General features: G+C 42.7%; 1 protein-coding gene across 3 annotated transcripts in view; it reads right to left on the minus strand.

Annotated features, from left to right (window-relative positions):
- Positions 1–82: 82 nt before the first annotated feature.
- The window catches only part of agbl4 (AGBL carboxypeptidase 4), a 357,025-nt gene continuing 334,367 nt past the window's right edge, over positions 83–22,740 (minus strand). For 2 of the 3 annotated variants that reach the window (XM_085398440.1, XM_085398439.1), the window contains 4 exons: positions 19,626–19,778; positions 13,262–13,424; positions 655–748; positions 92–521 (listed from right to left, as the gene is read on the minus strand). In XM_085398440.1, the coding sequence (XP_085254566.1) occupies positions 434–521; positions 655–748; positions 13,262–13,424; positions 19,626–19,778 (498 nt within the window). In that variant the 3' untranslated portion in view covers positions 92–433. Of the gene's footprint in view, positions 522–654; positions 749–13,261; positions 13,425–19,625; positions 19,779–22,740 lie in introns of all 3 variants that reach the window. The other variant, XM_085398442.1, reaches the window with a different exon arrangement.

The following is a 22,740-nucleotide window of genomic DNA, read 5'->3' on the forward strand; positions in this document are numbered from 1 at the left end:
TTATTGTTATAATAGAGCAACAAGTACAAATAATAATTAACTGCTTTAATGTTTAATGACTAATTATAATACAATCAGAGATAAAAATTTAAATTGGGGGGAAAAAAGGGGGGGGGACAACAGGAGCGCATGCACTTTTTTCTTCTCAACAAAAAAATGAGCTGCCAAATGAAGGCCTTGGATGGAAACATAGATGAATAACCAGTCTGTCTCCTCTTGGTATTCAACAGTCCATGCTTTATAACCCAGGAGGAAGCCTCTTCTGGGTTTAGTCCTACAAGTACCAGCCATCCCACTGTTACAAATCTGTGAAAATAAGTCTTTATAGCCAGGGAGATGTGGAGCTTATAAACACAATGAAGTGTGAAGGATTCTCCTGCCACAGTGCTCTGCATTTTATACATGCTCAGCCTGTGTCCGTCTGGCTGGCTGTCTAGTTCCCGAAACTTTCGCTCTTCTCCTTCTCTCTGTCTGCTGTGTCTCTGCCAACACCATTGCCTGTCTGGGACATCACCCCAGAACTGGAGACAAAAACAGACGAACATCAGTGACAGCGTGAAATTCAGAGAAGAGGAAAAACAAAAGTAGATTTGACAATAGTCACAGATAGATTTGCTTTCATGAATATCTAATTCTAGTGCCATACAGTTTTACCTTTGAATAGGAGTTGGTCTGTTGTCCTTAACGAAGTTATTGAGTTTGTAGTAATCCAGGAAGGTTCGAGCCACATTCCTGCCCAACTTCATGTCTGAGGACATGGCGTTAAAGCAAAGTGCCTTTGAATGAGCCTTAGAAACAATGAATCATTATAGGAAGGGTGCAAATGACCAAGAGGAAAGTGTGGAGTGAGGCATAAAGCTGGAAATATCCTCATTTTTATGAATAAAATGGGTCAAATGGGTATATGTAATATGAAACTGACAAGAATCATTAGCTAATTGTGCCATTGCCCTCAGCTCAGTGAATGATTACAGCAACTGTGTTCTGATTGTTTTTATTTTATGGTCTCTGAAGCTTTATATTTTGATTTTCTTTCACTTCATTTTAACATTATGATACTGCAACATGCATGCAAAGCATCAAACAGAAGCTTCCACACGCCACATACAACTGTATGTTTTATGAACAAGTCAAGCATAAATCATATTTCTGTCCAGACTTCACTGTTAACCTTGGCATATGAATGCCATGGTCATGCTTTATGAGGTCACAGTTACCTAAACCTTTCCAATCACCCCGAGAAGGTTTATGCCTGGGTGATTGAGACTCAGATCCATTAGAGTGGTTTTCGTCCTGGTCATCAAACACTGAAGCTGCTATTTATTTATTTATTTATTTATTAACCTTTATTTAACCAGGAAGATCCCATTGAGATTAAAAACCTCTTTTTCAAGGGAGACCTGGCCAAGATAGGCAGCAGCAGATGTCTCACAGTTACAGAAATTACTCAAACCCAGGCAGCAACAACACACATGCAACAATAAGTGAAAGAATACAAATAAAATAAAAAATAAAATTCAATAAAATTCTAACAAAAATAAAAAAGTCAGTTAAAATGACAATCAATCTAATTGAAACAGTTACATGTTATGGACTTGGCCTCAAGGATTTGTAGTTTAGATTTAAAAGCACTTAATGAAATGAATTCAGTCATTTTCCATTCCTTCTGCAGTTTGTTCCAGGCCGAGGGTGCTAAATGGACAAAAGCTCTTTTACCAAGTTCAGTTCGGGCAAATGGAACAGAAAGCAACAAGTAGCCATGCGGACGAAGAGAATACCGACCAGCATGTTTCATTACAAGCAGGGAACATAGATAAGAAGGCAGCAACCCAAGTATCGCCTTATATATAAAACTGTATAAATGAGAGTTCCTCCAACTTACCAAAGCAGGCCATCCTACCTGAGAGTATAACTCACAGTGGTGAGTCTGAAATTTACAGTTAGTGATGAACCTCAGAGAAGCATGATACACAGAATCAACCATTCGAAGACATTGAGCAGAAGCATTCATATATAGAATATCACCATAATCCAGCACAGGCAAGAATGTTGCAGCAACAAGCCGCTTCTTTGTATTAAAAGAGAAACACAACTTATTTTGAAAATAAAATCTTAATTTTAACTTCAGGTTTTTCACAAGATTCTCTACATGTGGTTTGAAGGTAAGCAAGTCATCAATTAAGATTCCCAGATATTTATAGGTGTGAACCAACTCAATTTTATTACCTTCAAGAGTGGTTACTGATGGGATTGTTTGGGCTCGTCTCCTTGATTTAGAAAACAACATGAGTTTTGTTTTGTCTGCGTTGAGAACAAGTTTAAGCTGAAGTAATGACCTTTCAAGGACATTCGAGGACAATTGCAAAACTGCACAACCAGTCAACAACTTCCTATCTTTGCTATCCTATCTTTCGGGTAGGGACAGAAAGAATGAATAAATAAGTAATTAACTTCCCCTTAGAGATGGTGTGAGGAGCTGATTTGGGCATGGACACCTAATAGGTGAGGTGTTTCAGGTATGTCCACTTAGGGGGAGGACCCAGGGCAGACCCAGGAGCAGCTCGAGAGGTGATGTGGATTGACTTGGTTGGGCTCGCCTTGGTGGTCCACCAGAAGAGCTGAACGAGGTGGTCAGGAAGACCAAGGTCTGGGCATCCGTGCGCTTCCCAGAACTTGGACCCAGATATGCATCAAAAAACAAGATGGATGGATACATTTTAAGACCTAGATATATTTGTGATTTAATTAATTCTTGCACGGCGCATTCAAATTTTAGATTAGAATCCCATTTGTCATCACTAACACACCCACTGAGGTACAGTACATAACTGGTGAGAAGCATCTAGTCCTCAGGTTACAACACACTGCAGAACTGTCCCAGCCAAACGCATGATGGTGGTATGACTCACACAAAAGCAATTACATATACACTGAAGCCTCATTTAAATTCAGAGGTGACTGCACACATCATTCCCTCGCTTAATTGTCTCTCACTACATTAGGAACAATATCAATAACTCGACTGCTTTTACAAGATAGCTAGGCGTCCATGTGTGCTGTTGCTAAGCCTGTGATCATTAGGCTAGGAAGACAAGTAATGATGTCAATCAGGTTCAGATAATGGAGAAATAGTGAACGACCGAATGCCAACAACGTCCCCAATCACCAAGAGTGCGGACAGAGTAAATTCAGATAAATAAGAACAATGTTACTAACAGACGTACATTTCATGTAGTCACTGAAGGGAGTGAACTGTAAAAACACCAAAATCAGTGCCAGCTGCCTATCAATCTAGCCACCCTGTCACACTATATATAAACATATTCATCCTTACGAGACATCCATCCATGCAGAACTTGGAACAAAACATATTTATGAGGGTTTTTCCTATCATGTGGCACTCACTTCTACCTAGCTCCATTCTTCAAAAGGCTCGTGCATGATGGAACAACACAGAGACGTAATCTGTCACTTTTCCTTGTCATTACCTTGTAGATACTCAGATATGACCTGTCATCTGCGAGACTATCTATTTATGTGATTGAAACCACTGGCATACAAAAAAAAAAAAAAAGAAGAAAGAGCTTTAGCATGATGAGGGGAAAAATGGGATGGATGATTTGGTCATTTTTATTTTTCCCATCGAACTTTTTAAGCCACATAAATTATGATCGTTATAAAAGTGACAAATAGTTGGCCAAAGCTGTTAACTTGTAAACTATCCATCCACGGTTTGAACAGGCTGTCTTGGTGTACCCTTCTGGCTTTGTAGTTTGTCATACTTCAAGCAACACAAAGACACAAAATCCCAGCGGTATACCTGGTAAGTTAGGCCTGTAAATACGGAAAGAGCCCGTCACCTTGGCCTTTGATGATGCATTGATGTGAGTGTTGAGGAGTTTGCACACGACTTCATTCTTCACCCGGCAGGCTCATGGCAACACTCTCCACACGACTCCACACTCTATGTTAATACCCCATCTGGCTGTTTGTCTGTGAGTCCTGCATCAGGCCAGACTTGCTGTGAATGTGTGTGTGCATGTGTGTGGGCAGGGGCCTGGCAGTCTGTCTCGGCGCTGCTACCTGATGATACTGATTAGGTTGAAATGAAACTACAGATGGACGAAAGAGGTTATGTTGTTTTGTCAGTTTGTAGTAATATCAAGAGAGTATCATTTTGACATGACGATGGCACAAATTAAGAGTTAATCTGTGATTCATTCTGGGGTGAAACACATATCTGAGAAAAAGGGCAAATTTTCCTTTTGAAAGTTTAGTCTCTTCTCGGTCTTAACATCTCAAATCACCATGGGGCTTCTTCTCGACCATCTCCGATTTCCTTAAAAAATCTATGATCCAAAGTTTGGACATACATAACAATTACTGCAAATATATGTGTAATATATCAAATAGTTTTCAAGATAAGGCAGCATGGTGCACGGTGGTTAGCACTGTTGCCTCACAGAAAGACCCCGTCCTGAGTTCAATTCCACCTTCAGGCCGGGGTCTTTCTGTGTGGAGTTTGCATGTTCTCTCTGTGTTTACGTGGGTTCTCCCTGGGTACTCTGGCTTCCTCCCACAGTCCAAAGACATGCAGTTAGTGGGGACAGGTTAACTGGAAACTCTAAATTGCCTATAATTGTGAATGTGAGTGCGAATGGTTGAGTGTATCCCTGCAACAGACTGGCAACCTCTCCAGGGTATAACCCCCACCGCGACCCTGAAGAGGATAAGCAGACTTATCAAGATATATCTTTTTGAAAATATTATTGTATATTTTAAACTTGACCTGAATTATATGCCTGCTCCAAGGCAGTAGGTCTCAACTAAGTCTAGGTAGAGCTAGTCTTGAAAATGAATAATATAAATATATTTAACTAAATGAAATATTTAATTAAGAGTACCATCTGAAAAGTGTTGTATTGAGATTAGACTATCTATTGACATTTAGGTTTTTGTTGTACAGCTTGTCATGTTTGCTCAATCCAGCATGAAATTGGGATGAAAATAGCATTTTCCTCTGAATTTAACATTCAAAAGAATTCTGCATTTTTTATTTTCATTATTATGAAATCAACTATATGCCATTAAGAAATTGTCACTAATTGTCTTTTTCAATATGAAGTGTTTTTATTTGTGTGTGCTCAAATATGGAACTTTGGAACTATTTTCATATTTTACCTAGCCAGTACCTGTACCTGTCCAAATAAGAAATCCTGATTCGTTTTGATGGTGAGAAAGGTCAAAATTTCAGGCTTTTATCTTTAATAGTTTTCTAGATATTCAAGATCAAACATGGCTTCAAATTTCACCATGCTGGGCGTGGGCTAACCAACCATTAAAAAAAGACAGACTCTAAAAAGTACTTCATATATGAAGTTAAAATTTCTCAGCAACCATTATTTAACCCAGACCTTCTGTGATAAAAATCTTAAGCAAATTGGGCATGATCGAGCAGAAAATGTTTAAAACATTTTAGCATTTGAGATGTAATAACCCTTCATGATTACCTTTGTAGGATTAATACAGGGTGGGCCATTTATATGGATAAACCGTAATAACATGGGAATGGTTGGCACCTGAAACTACGGATACTGGATGCCTGTGCTGGCATTTCTCCTGCGGTGTTGCTATCAGTGTGTGAAGAGTGGGAGAAGAGGGTTGCATTGACAATCCAACACAATGGGCAGCACATTGAACACATTTTAGTGGTCAGAAACTTGTAAATAACTGATGAAAGAATAAAGTTACGTTGAGACCAAGCACACCATTGTTTTTCTTGTGACATTACCAATAAGTTTGATGTGTCACATGGCCCTCTTCCTATTGAAAAACCAAAAGTTGTATCCAAGATGGCCGACTTCTAAATGGCCACCATGGTTACCACGCATCTTGAGGAGTTTGCCCCCTCACATATACTCATGTGCCACAAACAGGACTTTAATATCACCAACCATTCCCATGTTATTACGGTTTATCCATATCAATGGCCCACCCTGTAGTTTAAATAATGCTTATTCATCTTAAACTGGGCCTCGGTAAAGCCAAGAAACCATCTGGAATAAATTCATCATGTAGATGTAAAAACTTCTAACGGCAAGGAGCTGCAAAAAAGAAGAGCAATTGTGTAGTCTGTTGAAAAACAGCCCTACCAACTGCTTGATTACAGCTTCTGTAAGCACTTTTGTGATGAGTTTATGTACTTTGTCTCTACTTTTAAGTTAATCGAAATATAGCGCTGTTTTAATTTTGTAAATGATGATATAATTTAGACCAATGACAGAGCAGTGTGTGTCTACTTATTTGTGCAGTGTAATGGGTTTCTCAGCCAAATCAACCCCTTGATCTTCCAAATTCAAAAAACCAAGATGCTGATGCCTGTAAGACCACAGAGCAAAGGTGGACATCCCACTGACTATGTCAGCTACTATATACACTCTCTTGGTTGGACCAAAGTTATGAGCTTACCAGCAAACCCGCAGACTAATATTTCAAGCTTATATTGTGACTAAGAATAGCAGATATGTAAATATGTAGTTATTAATCTGCACACAAACACGCCCTTAGTCAAAGATGTAAACAGATACTGATAAACAAGTGCAAAACCCACTCTGCGTATTCCCTCTGACCTCTGGAAAGTTTTCGGTGTTTTCCTCAGTTCTCTTTCCTCAGCAGAGCTTGGTGCCAGTCCTGAGCTCTCTGGCCAAGCACGCTCGGCGACAAAAATATCACTCGGACCCCACCGTGCACAGATGGCCTCTCAGCTTGGCTTGTCACGACTCACGGTCTATTACAGGAGGTTTTGTGATGGACGGTCAGCCTCTGAAGGAGAACTTCTTCCACAGGGTAAATGGTCGGAGACCGAGAGGATGCCCTGACTGTTGCCTGGCACTTTGCCGGGGGAAACCGTAGGGTCTGGAATGAGACTGCTGCTCCAGCAGGAAGTGATGCATGTGCGAGCCAGGAAACAGTCGGCGGGCTGTAGCAAGGATTAAAGTGGTGGATGGTGGTGGAAATATTTAGAAAAGCTGCTTTAGCTGCTTCGGTGCACTCTGAGGGAGTCTCTGTTGAATAACACAAGGACTAATACTCAAAATATTATTAATATTGTCTCATTAACTGGAGCGCAGAACATTATCATTATCATTGGATAATCATTATCCATTATTGGGAAGGACATAGAGAGGGTGTCCGAGTGTGTGTGCAGCCTGTCAGGATCTGTTGCTGAGGTGTGTGTATTCTTTAACATCTTGGTACACATAACGGTCTTGTCTAATCAATAGGCGGTCACTGTCATGGCTGAAGGGCATGCCGGCAAAGACGCTGATGAGATATGGGACGCATGAGACAAAGGGGATGGGGAGCGTCATGACTTGTTTACTGCAGCTGTTTGCTGTCAGCACCGCATTTAGCGGCTTTCACTGCTATGTCTCTCGTGCCTGGTCCTGCCAGACAGACAGACAAGGTGATGAGCAGACAGCAAAGCCCCTAGTGGTAAAATGAACAAGACACGTGGAGAATGCTGTCGAGATTGGACAGGAGTTAACGAGGAGACAAGCAAGGGGACATTCAAGTCATCAATACGGGCCACTGACAGCTCCTGTCACTGCACTGACACGTAGAGAGCTAATTATCAATGCTAATCAGGAGGGTAGTCAACAACAGCAATACAGAAAGGGACATTTTTGTCCCCAGTAGCAAATCAGTAGGCTGAAAGACCTCACGTCCTGTTACCCAAAGGGACAAACAGGAGCTGATTTAAATCCCTGACAGGAGGACCTGACACTGCCAAGGAGACAAGCGCCGAAGCCCGAGTAACGAAATGAGTGTGAAAAAAGGCTCCTGTTTTCCCAAAGTATTCACTAATATCAAAATCTTTTGAATCATCGCTGAAACGAGATAATGGATGCTATTTCTATGAGCCAGTTATTATTATTTTTTCAGTTTTTTTGTTAGTTAAGAAAGACTGCTTCTGTTTTCAAAGTTCATAAAAGAAAAGTACTATAAAAACAAAATGTGACTAAAAATATCCACACATATCTCATCTGGTACCTGTGGTTTATAGCTCAAAGTGTGTCTTTATGTTCTTTCTTATTGCTGTCATTAATCCTTTATGTATTTGTTTTTATAGTGGTACAATCTTATGACAGAACTGATAATAAATAAAAATAAAAACAATAAAAACAACTAGATATAGTGATGCTCACACAAGTGCTCACAAAAGCTACATAAAAAAGGGGCCCGACTGAACAGAAGAGATAAAATATATTGGACTTGGCAATTTATTTATTGAGGAAAATATGATTTATCTGTTGGGTGGAAATGTATGTGGATTAGTGGTTAGTTTCAATTTGAAATTAAAATCAATTGTTTTCATTTAAAGGTTTGACAATCAGCTGTGACATTTACAGCACAGGTTTATGGAAGTGAAACACTGCGTAAAAAAATGAGACTTTGCTCGACTCAGCACTGAACCATATCTCCATATCTATATAGCTTGGACACCACAAATCCACAGCTGGATAGATTTTGTACAAATGGAGCAAATTCAAGACATTCTGATCAGTGCATAAAAAACACCCGAAGAACACGGTCTGTAGCGGTCTGTGAGGTCACTATGGGTGATCTGTAAGTGTTTAAAGGGGCCTTTCATACTGGTCGATGTTCATGTGTATAGGTCCACCGTTAGGAGAGCGCTACACAACAATCGTGTGTATGAGAGGGCTGAAAGGTGAATGCCACAATTCTGTGAAAAAGGACATTTGCAGCTTGCTACAGGTCACATGAATAGTTCAAAAACTGCTTAAACAATATGTGGATGGGTGGAAACCAAAATACAACTTTGTGGCTTAAATGAGAAGCATTTTGTTACGAGGAAGGAAAACACAGCATTCCAGCGTAGGAATCGCATGAAAGACGGTGGTGGTAGTAGCTATGTTTGGGCCTGTGAATTCTAACAGTGAATTGTCAAGCAGATGGCCCCGCCCCTCCCTGAGCCTGGTTCTGCCGGAGGTTTCTTCCTGTTAAAAGGGAGTTTTTTCTTCCCACTGTTGCCAAAGTGCTCATAGGGGGTCATATGATTGTTGGGTTTTTCTCTGTATCTCCTGTACAATATAAAGCGCCTTGAGGCGACTTTTGTTGTGATTTGGCGCTATATAAATAAAATTGAATTGAATTGAAGACAGAAAAGGTCAGAATGGTTCAAGAGTAATTAAAGCTTAAGAGGCTTTGGACTGGTCATGTTAACCTTCTGACCCAAACTCAGCACTTCATGTTTTCAATAGTGGAAAAGACTAAGATTTCTTCTAGTCAGTGTGGAGGAAAGTTCAGCTGCAACTTTCAGAGCACAAGCTAAACGCTCTCATTCCCAATGCGTAACATACCGACAATTTGTCACGTCCTGAGGCATCTCATAGTAACCCAAAAGGTCCCTATGATACGCGCCGGAGTGTGGATGGAATTCAATAGAATGACGCTCCTGGTATTAGATATTGTTTTCCAATGTTTCCGACGGGTTGGGTGGCCAACGTTTTGGGATGACAGCGTGTTGGGCTACTAAATAAAGTAAAAGGTCATGTTTTTTGACACTCCTTGTTAAACACTTAATTATTTTCCAAAACAAATATATGGCCAAGTCCATTATTCTCTGTCTCCTTTCTTTAGCATTCTCCTTATTTACTTTCAGGACTTAAATCAAAGGCTTAAGAAATTTTCAAACACATGTTAACAGTGGATTCTGTGGCTTCTCAGTTCATTTCGACTGATTTCTGTTGCTCTTACATTTGAAATTTAATGTCAGTGCCTTTATCTCCAGCACTTTAGCTGCACGTCAGCTGACTTTTCCAGCTCCACTGTATTTTGAAGCTCTTGATTCCTCTCAGTATTTGAACCTGAACTGAAATTGAACTTCTTTTAGTACTTCAAAAGTTTTCAACTGCACATTTGCAGCACCACTTTTTTTAAAGCAGAAATGTTGCATTTTCTAGAGCGAATAATATCTGCAGACTTTCTTAGGCTTTCCAGCCTTATCAACATATGTAAAAGAAAAAAGAAAAAAAACACAGGTGATGTACATATGTGTTTGTGCATCTTTGTGAGTACTCATATGAGGACACCTGTTCATCTGAGCATGGCAACCAGATTTGTGCAATCAACTGTGTGTGTAGATGCGGGTGTCTATGTGCGCTGGCTTGCATATGTGAGCACCTATCCATTTGCGCGTATCTGTGTGATGTGATGTGGATGATGTGTGGTAGTGAAGCATATTTGCCTCCAAGCTATATCATTTGCATACTTGTCACAGCCTGTCCATTGGGTGTCAGGTTCACTGATGCATACTGTGTTCCATTGGCAGCTCTGGTATTCATGGAGTCCCACTGTTATGGTGAGGTGCCTGTCGAGTGCTGTTGCTTTGGCAGACAGACATCACATACGCATGAAGATAAAGAGGAGCACCTATTTGTCTATGTGCGTATGCACATGTGTTTGAGAGTGTGCAGATATGTAGCTTTATTTATGTCAAAGCCAACTGTCTTGGCTGTCAATCCATGCTGTATCAGTGCATCTAACCTACTGCTGTGAATAAAGACCCAAACATTGTTGCTTGATTAAATCAGGAGTGACCACCTTTGATGAGAAGAATGCCATTTTCTTTGTATATATCTCGCCACTGAAGGAAAAAAAACTTGCAGAAAGAGAACACAAAAGAAAAGTGCATTGCTCCTTTAAAAAACAACAACAACAATAAAAAAAAAACCCTGACTCTATTATGACAGAAGAAGCAACGACGCTCCCTTCAAAACAGGAAAAACAAGTGCAAAATCTTCCAGGGAAGCAAATTCTTAATGGCTTTAGAAATTTTGAACTAGTTCTTCAAAGTCAAAGAGATCACTGTTGCTCAGATAAAACAGGAAAAAGAACACACGCACACACAAGGTAAGTAGGCTCCCAAAGCTTACACAAAAAGAAAAACACACTGGCTATGTTACACACGCACACAAACCCACAACAGAAAGCATCACGCAGAGTTTTGAACAAGATCCCAGTTTATCTCAACCTTCATCCCCTTTCCCTTCCAGCTGAACTTCCACGGTGTGAACCGGAAGGTCCCTCAGAAAAACTGCAAAAAATGCAGTTTTACTTTTTTTTAAAAAGAAAGAAGAAAGTGCAGACAATAAACAAGGCTAAAATATTTTTACTGTGAGTTTGCTGTGTGGTATTTACTTTGATGGAAGTGGCTGCAAGAAGAGCATGCAAGCATAAAGAAAATATAGGTGCTAGAGGAGGTATGAGCATGCACACATGGAAACCGGCTCACAGGTGTTAAATGATTAGAGGACAAAGAGAAGACAGACACACAATAGAGGTTGTCCCTGCTGTTTCAGAGAAGAGGATTCTCAGCTTGACTAGATGATATAATGAGCTGTTATGTTCTGGGTGATGAGATGAGAGGAAAGGACAGAATAGAGGAGACGCACGAAAGGAGAGGAGGAATCAAAAAACAAACTCAGACAGACACACACATTGAATTACGCTGTTTTCTGAGCACCTTCAAACTGTGACAAAAGCCTCGGCTGTGTGAAAGGTTAAGATTTCAATTTTGGTGGCTACAAGTCACAGCAGTGGAGGAGAGTCAGGAAAAATGAAAGGGCGTGGGCAGCATTTTTGGAAGGTGGTAGGAGTTAGGGGCCTAGGTTATTATTTATTTGTCATGTATTAGTTTAGTGGATTGTGCATGTGTGTGTGTGTGTGTGTTTGTGTCAGGTGAGAAACAAGAAAGGGGAGGAGTGGTGGGTGGGTGGGGGGGCAGATGCTAAAGGTCTCTGTTGATGATTTGCACGCTCCATCGAGCTGACTGCTGGGGCATAAAAACTTACATGGTCGGTTTCTTCAACCTGCCTGACCTCAATCTCCACTCTACACCAGGTCCCTGTGCTGCGTACCCACCCTGTGGAGCTCCTCCTCTTCGGAACCCTCACTTTTCACAACCTACATCACACACACACACACACATTTGGAAAACAAAGAAAAAAGTCCTCCCAACAGACGTGGGTTCTCTCATAAATTGACCTTCAGAATAAATGCACACAGACACACACAAACAGAACAGGCTCTGAACCCAGCGCCGCCGCCACCTCAAACGAAAACACAGAGTGGAATTTGTTATGTGCATTTTGTTTAGCATAACAGCCAGACACTTGTCTCTTCCGTGTATTACCATATTTTTTTCTGTGGCTGCTCTATGTGCGTACACATGCTGGTTCTTCCATGTGTGCAATGCAACGAGCTGAGATGTTTCTATCAAAAGCATTAAAGTCATAAACCTTTGTGGAAAACACACATGCAACATCACAATATGCATTTTTTTAGCCTCTATAAGCAGGAAGAGAAGACTTGTTTTTATTCAGCCTCTCGTCTGTCACTTAAAAACCAAAAAACAACATTACCATAAAGACTAGTAGTGATGCATATGTAAAACTGATCTTCCTATATCTAACTTTCCATGTGTTAATGAATCGTGACTTGCCTCTTCTTTTGGCGAGGCAGATTTTGCTAGTTATTGGCACTAGAGGGCACTAGGGCTGCATCTATATCCACCCACCCCTTCGCCTGTGGAGTATGTGTAGGGGAGCACATACTTTTCATATGTAGGGTCCTTATCTCACTCTCTAAATCTCTCTTTCTCCCTCTTCTCACTCACTCTATCGGTAAGATCAAACCCCCATCGGCCAGCTTTCAGGAGCTCTTCAGCCCTGAGAAGGTCAGCCGAAGGAAAACTTCCTCCCGTCCGCCTCCATTAAGACACCTGTGACCTTCAGTCTCCGTGATAAATGTAAGGCTGCGCTCATGATTGTAGCCGACAGAGATCCCGTTTGTTTCGCTGTTTTACAGAAACCGTCGCCCCTTTTTCTCCTCTCTCTTTTGTAAATGAAATCAATAGACACAGCTATCACATCCCTATTCTGTCACTGCACATCTGTCGCAACAAGAGGCAACAAAAGATCAACATGCTTTTCTAGTGAGTACACATGACCTGACACACACACACACACACACACACACATGCGCTAACGCTCAAAACACAAACATTAAAATAATGACTCCAGTGATTACAAGATCAGTTGGCTTGATTTCAGTGGGAGATTGTTGCTGCGGAAACAGTGCTTGTTTGGTGTGTTTTGGAAGAGGAGAAATGAAGAGAGAACATTACTGCTGGTCTCTTCACTTTAAAGATGGAGAGATCACACACAGTGAAGGATACAGGTCTCCTCAGTGTAGGGAACAGGAGCAGTGCTGCCAGCTGTCATGTAGCTGTAGAAGGACACCTCGAGAGTGTAGCAGTAGGACGTGTCGTCGAGAAGACCGCCAAGGAAACGCCTACCGGTACCGGCCTTCACCACGTCACGGTTAAAGGAAGTGTTGGACTAGAGAAACAGATGGAAAAAAACTGAGATACATTAAAGGTTTAGATTCAAGTCTTTATGTCGGCAGAGATGCTGGAGTCTGGAGAATGTTATAGCATTTGTTGCATTAAGTCTGTAATGCAACAAATAGTATAAAAACTACAGAATTCTACTACAATATGTTTCCCAAAGTCCCAGAAAACCTAATCTGGAAAGAAGAGGTGTATGACATGAGACCAAGTAGTCACACTATTTTCAAAAGCCTGAATGGACAGACACCTTCTTCCAGTCCAATGTGCTGGTTTTTGGTTTGCTGTCACCAGTTTCTGAAAAGTGGAGTACATCTCTGTTGTTTCTGATGGATCCTTAGAGGTTCTGTTTTAACCAAACACGGCTACAGCTTAGAAATTATCAAAAGAAAATCACAACACACAGCACAATGACTGGCTAGAGAAACCATGCAGAGGATTCAAGTTCCCTGCATTGCCTGGTGTGACTGTTTGAGGAAGTGTTTTAGATTAGATTAGATTAGATAGAACTTTATTAATCCCTCGGGTGGGTTCCTCTGGGAAATTCGATTTCCAAAAAAAAGCACAGCACCGACAGAAGTTACAGAGTTACAGAATATTATATATATATATATATATATATATATATATATATAATACACACACACACACACATATATATATAAATACAGAGACAATATAAATAAAATATACGAAGGGGATAAATAGAATAAATAGGAATAAAAATAAAAATACAAGTGAATTGCACATTTCAAGCATTGAGTCTATTGCACCGTTGACTATTTACAAAAGTATTGCACAAAAGGTATTGCACAGTGAGGTGAAGAGGCACTACAGCTTAGTTGTTCCCCCCTCCTTTGTCCTCCTGTTTCCCCTCCCTCTCCCCTCCAGAGAGGAGTTAAACAGTCTGATGGCATGTGGGACAAAGGAGTTTTTAAGTCTGTTAGTTCTTGTCTTGGGGAGAAGCAACCTGTCACTGAACAGACTCTTCTGGTTGTTAATGGCCGTGTGCAGAGGATGTCTGGCATTGTCCATAATGTCCATCAGTTTCTTTAATGTCCTTTTCTCTGCCACTGTCACCAGAGTGTCCAGCTTCATGCCGACCACAGAGCTAGCCCTCCTGATCAGTTTCTCCAGCCTGGATGAGTCCTTCTTTGCTGTGCTGCTCCCCCAGCACACCACAGCATAGAAAAGTACTCCAGCAACCACCGACTGGTAAAACATCCTCAGGAGCTTCCTGCAGATGTTAAAAGACCTCAGCCTCCTGAGGAAGTACAGTCGGCTTTGGGCTTTTTTATACAGGTGCTCTGTGTTGCATGACCAGTCCAGTTTATTGTCCACCCACAGCCCGAGGTACTTGTACTTGTTGACCACCTCCACCTCCTCCCCCTCTATCTGAACCGGCAGTGGACCTGCTCTAGACCTCCCGAAGTCCACAACCAGTTCCTTAGTCTTTGAGGTGTTGAGTTGCAGGTGGTTTGTGTGACTCCATGCGACAAAGTTCCTCACCAGACTTCTGTACTCCTCTTCCTGATCATCCCAGATACACCCCATGATGGCTGTGTCGTCTGCAAACTTCTGAATGTAGCATAATTCAGAGTTGTAGCAGAAGTCAGAGGTGTACAGGGTGAAGAGAAGAGGGGACAGCACAGTTCCCTGTGGTGCTCCTGTGCTGCTGACCACTGTGTCAGACGTGATGTCCTTCAGCCTGACGTACTGTGGTCTGTCGGTGAGGTAGTCGGAGATCCAAGCCACCAGGCAGGGGTCCACCTCCATCCTGTTCAGTTTTTCTTGAAGCATACAGGGCCGGATGGTATTAAAGGCACTGGAAAAGTCAAGAAACAGGATCCTGACCGTGCCTTTTCCCCCATCCATTGAAGCACCCAACTAGTGTTAGGCTAAAAACAATCCTAGTTATGCAACTCTCTGGGCAGCACAATTTCTTCCTCTCTTGGAGTGAGGACAAACTGGATGTTAGTGATTTACTATCTCAACATTATCTCAAAGTGGTATGAGATGAGAAGATGAGATGAGGCTAGCTGGTTAGCGTAATTCAGTAGATAGCTCTGCAGCACAAAACATATCGGACATCTCTGGCATAACTTCATCACAGTTAATTCCTTACATTCTGTTGAAGAATCGCACACCCCAAACCTTTAATGAATCAGAAAATAAACACTAATGTTTTACCAAGTCTGCTTTATGTAGAAATAAGCTTGTGCTTGCAAGTTAACTATTTCTACATCTTAAATTTCACCTCAGTTCCTAAATGTCCACAAAACATGAATGCAAACTTCTCTTGCAGACACGAAGAGGCAGAGTGTGTTTAACTAAAATCAAGCCGTTTATTAAAGTGGTGGTGAAAATACTAAATGGGGTACAAGAGCAAACCTCAAGTGAGAAGTAAATCTAGTGTCCAGGAGCTGGAATACATGAGAAGAAAGTGAAGTGACACTCTGACAAAGACAAAGGGGAAGACGGGAACTATATTTACACAGAAGAGGGATTATGGGAGTGGAAGAGCTGGGGAGAACGAGACACAGGTGAACTAAATCACGGGAAACAAGACGCAGGAAGCAAAACTAAAAGCAAAGCACAAAGAACAATACTAAATTCAATAACAGGAACAAATACAAGAAGTAACACAAACACTAAGCACACCTGGAATCTCGTAATACTGATATAAACTAAACTGGAAAGTCCAAAAACCCGAAAATAGACCCAGGACCATGACACCTTCATGTCGAAGATCATCTCTGGTGGTGAAAGCTGGTTTCCAGTTAAAACTGATTTCAGCAGCTCAATGCTGAAGAGTGCAAAAACGAGGCAGGGCATCAGGTCAGGAGCAGAGGAGTGTGCTTTGTTTCCCAACAGTGCGCATTAAATCTCCTACAGAGTGTTAATAATACTAACAGAAGTCTGAGGGAGGACATTCAGCGCAAACAGCCTGAACTGTGGCACATTGCAACTTTTCCGGCTACATAAAAAGTATTACTAACACCTTAGGTTAGCCTTCCATAAATGAAAATCAAATAAAAATCATGTGAAGTGGTTGAATGGCTGTAACAAACCCATGACAGACCCAACCACATATTCGCACTTTCAAACACTTTATTTCCCGGTTGATGTCTCTACAACTCACGGCTGCTGCTTTTCAGCTGTCAGCCCCATACAAACACCACCAACAACAACAGGAGCTAGTTCATTCTTCTTCAATGCAGGTGAGGTGTAATTGCTGATGCCGCTTTAGTCGGTGTCAGCCTCACCGCAGCGGCGCCACAGACCACGCCCCGCCACATACCCCCATCACCCGACTGAGGCCGGGGAGCCATCCGGCCGAACCTACTGCGAGTAGGAGAGGGAATCAGCCACGACTGTCGGCATCTTCGGCCCATGGTCTAGCGGCAGGGATGTGTTAGACCCGGGTGCCGACCGCGTTTCCAGCGGAGGCAACGGAGCTGGTCTGCAGGCTGACCGCGTGGCAAGCGGTGGTGGTGCAGCAGATGCGGACGTGAGCCAAGGCTTACAGGCGACTTGGCAGGCAGCCGGCGTTGGCCTCTGGTGGAAGCGAGGCAGGTCCAGCTGGTGCGCAGACCCTCGACTCGGCCAGGGCAGGTCCCTTCCGCACTTTCCCCTGTCTCCAGCTGTGCAGAATCCCTGGCTCGCTGTCCGCCGGCTCAGACAGAGCATGCCCCTCCGGCGCCACGACCCCCAGCTCTGGCAGAGCAGGTGGCTGAGCACGACAGGGGCGTAATTTCCGGGAGGGGTTGGGGGTGGGATTCTGGCACCAGCTGCTCCCACCTGCAGAGTGGGTATGGGTGTGGAGGTAGGCTGTGTCCTGGCTGGCCTCACCCCAGGAGTCAGCACGGAGCAAACCGGACATCAGCTACTCTCATGAAGTCGAGGAACGTCAGTGGGGGCGGCTGTGACGGTATCGACCAGGACCCGAGCCGAGCTGCCAGATTTTGTATTAGCTGCATCCGGCACTCGGGCCGAAACACTGCCGCCTGCTCCCTCTGCGTGCCACCATTTGGGCCAGCGCCTCCATTGGCTGGCCAGGTCACAGTTCCGCAAATGTGAGATGATGGGTGGATCACTTTCAGGCTGGCATTCTGTTATTCATTCAGCTATCCAAACATCCAAAGGAACGTGTCTACTGGACAATGATATTCCTACGTTCAGCTGCTCCCTTGCTACAAGGGGTCGCCACAGTGGGTAGATGTCTGATTTGTCAGATTTTTATACTGGATACCATTCCAGCTAGTGGAGGTCTCACTGATATCACTACTTTTATTATTAGTGATTTCTTTACTTAGTGAATGCGGTATGTCCTTGTAGAACAGAAGTTGGGTTAGTCCACTTCTTACATAGATATAGATCTTGATTGAGTCATATCTACTCTAAAGTAACCAATGAAAGAAATTTTTTTTAAAAAGCTGCTGTGATTAGTATCTTCAGTGAAAACGTGTTTGTGCCTCGGAAGTTCTTTGAAGTAGTTTTGTACAATGTCATTTCAAAGATTGGCTGTAAATGGCTAAAGCAGGGGAAAAATTACATTTATTTTTAGTTCTGAGCTTGTCAGCTATACTACACGGCTATGATGCCGTCTTGGGAGGAGTGCATAGAAAAAAAAAGTTTCCATTCACTGTCACTCCACTCTGGTGCACTGAGAGTTGCCTTGCTGAAATGCAGACTTGGCTGCCACCAGTGGGAGTTTGCCATGATTGTGTTGTGCTGCTGCTGAATGGGCACAGGGACAAAAGCACAGTGAGGGAGATGACCCCTGGGCCAGCTGTCACACAAGCAATACAGAGAAACGAGAGAAGTTCTCCAGAAATAGCGTCGTACTTGTCCTTCGTAATGCGGCATAGAGTATATACGCTGACAATAAGTGACATTTCCATACGTGTGTGGCTGAACATCTGCCTGTCTGGCTTCCCTATGTGTCAATGGGCAATAAAGGTTATTCTTTATGATGTGTGTAAGTGGATCTGCTATGAAATGTCACTGTCACCGAGAGAACGAAGGTCAGTGGAAGGGACCCGGGGCTGAGACGAACCAGCTTGGCGGATAATGTATCTGTATGAAAAGGTGTTATAAGGTTCTGCACGTGTAGCAGGGTGGAGGAGCGTCACAGTCACTGAGTGAATATTTCCACCCACGTGCCCTTCTGTTCTTTTTTGCTGTTGTCCTTTGTTTCTCCTCCTCACCCCCTTCGGTTTGCACAATCCTTCCCGTCCAAAATAAACTCAGTTTTAGCCACCTAGGAGGGCGCTTTAGCAGAACACCTGCGTCACTCACACAGAGTCTCCTGGCCTACTTACAGTCCTGTGCTTCGTCATGACCTTCTGCTTGTTTTCTGTGCTTGGATACAACATAAATGCACATTCACCATTATGAGTATATGCATTTTTACACAATTGAGAATCCTTTTTAGATTTTACTTCTTTAGGACTCCAGGAAACCCGAACGCTATGCAAAAAAGCATTCCAGCTGTTGTTCTCGTAATCCTTATGCTTCAGCATTCCCTCTTTTTGCTCCCCTTCCCTTCACCCTTCCTCTAATCCTTGGACAAGGTGAAAATCGTTTCTGGAATGCATGCATTTGTACGATCTATGCTCAGAGTGGGTCTGCGTACGACTCTGTTCAGTAAAGGCAGCAAATTTGCATTATCCCATTTGACTGAAATCTAAATAGATTTCTGACCGTTTCTGATTAAAACAAAAGTCTGTTTTGCTTGAGGCACTGAAACCTCGTATAACACAACATTTAAAAAAATTACTGCAATTCTTGTGGATTTCCCCTGCCAGTAAATCCTCTACGCAGGCGAAAATACAGAGGATATTTTCATATTTTTGCTCGTGACTGCTGGGCACAAAGCACACTCTTAATTAATATGTGTGTAGTCTGTATTTTCCTCTCACCTAAAACCAAGCAGGTGTTTTTATTTAAAATCAACATCTTACCTCAAAGGCATGCAGTAAAAACGGAAAGGTACCCATTGCAAGCTACGTAAGTTCTCAACTGACTGCCACTAAGGTTGCAGCAGTTGGCAATTAAGTGCCTCGGTGAACACAGCATTGCCAGAATTTGCTGAGATATGACTATTTCATGTTCTCATTTCAAGCTAACCCGAAGGCCGAAGCTGGTGTAATTTTGGTCCCGAGCCCACTTGTCTGTCTGTATCACTTACAAAGGAGAAGTCTGGCGCGTTTTGGCACAGCAGTCGGGGGAAGACAGCCTGTCTCTGGACGCGCTCCTCGTCCTCAAACACGTTGCCATACATAAAGCCGTTCAGCATAGTGGAGTGGGCATGAACATCAATGTAGAACTCCAAACTGACTCTCTGATGGAGGAAAAGAGAAAGAGAACAGAGGGACAGGGAAACAGACAGATGATAAAAAACATCAGGTTAGCCGGGATACTTTTCTGTCAGTGAGCAACACTCCACATCAGAGATTCTCCACTGGGAGTAAGGAAAGTCCTCTCTCGGCTCTGGGGATACTTCGCCGGAGAGAGGCTTTCACCCATGGGATGACAACAAAACCCTCCAGACACCGAAAATACGCTGATACCTAAAAGGAGCCAACCACCCACACATAACTTCCATCAGGCTGTCCTTCTGAAGGGCACGGTTTCAGTACGTACATGGTCGGGTGAGCCAAGAGCAATATCGTGAAAATACACACGCTCAGGTGGACGTCGCAGATTCATCACGCACACCAAATGTATTTATCAGGTTAATACCGACTTCATATTGAGAGTGTAATGTCTTTTCTCTCTAGTACACTCTGTGTAAAATGGATTTGATAAGATCTGTTTCTCCAGCTTGACTCTGCTATCACTCAGTCTACACACACACACACACACACACACACACACACACACACACACACACACACACACACACACACACACACACACACACACACACACACAGTTTGAGAGAGAGAGACTTTTATCTTATGATACAAATAAATGACATATTTTTCTGACCTCCAGCTACAACCTTTGCTATAATATGACAAGATGCAGGACCATCATCATACATGAGTATTACTCCAGATGCCTCCCACAAACACCGACTCTACCTACCAGCTGTGAGAATCACAACATTCCAGTTTGAAAGATTTAACATGATTTGTGCAACGTCACAAGATTTGATTTTTTTTTGAGTCAACAATCAGAGTGCAGATCAGAACAGCCAATTTAAAGAAGTGCAGTCACACTAATTCAAATGGCGTTTAATTAAAACACGTGACAACATGAAGTTCACACAGAAAAATAATTGAGTGTGACACAAAGAGTAAATTCACTCTATTTCTGAAAGCACTGCTAATGGGTGTGATTGTCTACAAACTGAGAACAATAGTTAGATGGCTCCTGGAAACATTAAAGTATATAATTATTGTAAAAGTATTCGATTTTTTCTTCTTTCCACATTCAAACCTTTGTTTTCTACAGCTGTGACTGACTTGCAGATTTTCTTTCTTGTGCCATTTCAAGTTATTAAGACACACTAGTACACACTAATTGTCAAAGCATCACTCAAAATGTGGATGGTAGTATTTATAGTATTATCTGGCAGTAGCGGTTTATCTGGTTTTTGCATTTCTCTCAATAAATGACAACATGCTGTGTAATTTAACTATATACAATTCAAAATAAACACAGACCTGCTTTTATCTCACACTGAGATTATAATTCCTGAACTGGAATCCTAAAGCGAAACAAGGTGTGGTGAGAGGACTGGCAAATATGACCTCACTTGGCTAAAACCTTCTCACTTCAGCAGTCTTACACTGGTTCTGACAAGGGCAAGCACACAAGCCCTCACACAACCCCCCCCCCACACACACACACACACCTCCAGACCCTTAACTCCAGAGCAACACCCGCCAGCGCCATCCCTCCTCTATCTTATCACATTGTTCCCCTTTTCCTACTTTTATCCTTTCATTCTGCTTCTTTTCCTTCTTTATCTCTTCCCCTCCCTCCTTCCCACTCGGCTCATTAACGATTCCCTACCACACCTTGTTCCCCTGTGGGTCGTAAAGAGGAGGAGGGATGGAAGAATGAAAGGATGGAAAAGGAGAGAAGAGGGTATGGAGTGAATGAGGGGTCGAAGAAGGGAAGGATGGAGGTAGGAAAACCCAAAAGTAGAAGGGAACAGCAAAGATGGACAAAAGGCATATAAGGAAAACAATGCGCATGGCTGTGCGTATGTGTGAGTGTGTGGAGAGACAGTCGGGCAGCGGTGGGAAAACAGAAAAGCACAGAGATGGGGGTGGAAAGAGAGAGAAAAGGAGAGAATAAGTATATAAAGATGAACAGAGAGAGGGCAAAAATGAGAGAAAGACAGAAAGAGATAGAGAGAGACATAGAGATGTGTGTAGGGAGATTGGCAGGAAAGAGACTAGAGAGAGAGAGAGGGAAGCAGTGCTTGGGCGGCCCAAGCGACGCAGTGTGCCTGTGTTTGAAATTCCGCTCACAGCCAAAGCAATTTCCTGGCGGTGGCTGTGCTGTCAGCTGCTTGGCTGGCTGGCGGTGAAATATGGTGGCTGGGAGTCGGCCGCTAGCAGCCCCCGACAACCTGATGGATGGAGCCCCAGAGGAGAGGAACAGCAGCAGGAGAGGGTAGGGTTGGGTGGGGTAGGGGGAGCGTGGGGAGAGGAAGGGAGAAACAAGAGAAAAACAAAACAAACAAAAAAAAGAGCAAGATGGAACGAAGGTAAATGCAGCCAACTGAGCAGCGGTGGTGGTGGTGGGAGGGAGGCGGAGGGAGACGTGTATTAAGTATATGTACATGCATATGTATGTTTAAAGTAAAACAAAAGGTAAAAATAAAAGAGCGAGGGCAAAGAATTCAAAAGCAAATCAGGAGGAAGATGGAGAAAGTACAGAAAGGGAGAGAGCAGGAAAGGAAGCTCAAGGTGTGCCAGGCAAGCCGGGGAAACCAGCCTAATAATCTCCTGGCTCTCCCCATATGTGGAGGGGGAGGAGTGAGAGGAATAAGAGGAGGAGAAGGTAGAAACGGCTAGATTGGAGGAGGGCGGGCAAGCAGGTAAATGGTAGATTGGGTGCAGATTAGAGGTTAAACGGGTGTTACATGGCTGTGTGGAATAACAGTGAGCCTTAGGTGTGTGTACACTTTAATCAAATGTATGTAGAAATGCAAAAACTATTATAAATAACACTGTGAACAGCCTGCCAGCTGACTCTAGGCAATGTCTCTTGAGGCCAGAAGACAAAATAATATCTTATCAACTAAGAATTCATCTTAAATGTTGTTGGGTTATTGTTATCCT

Source organism: Rhamphochromis longiceps, linkage group LG23, assembly GCF_057381845.1.
Source record: "Rhamphochromis longiceps isolate RC_006_pf linkage group LG23, R_longiceps_female_GT1.1, whole genome shotgun sequence".
NCBI classification, from domain to species: Eukaryota; Metazoa; Chordata; class Actinopteri; order Cichliformes; family Cichlidae; genus Rhamphochromis; species Rhamphochromis longiceps.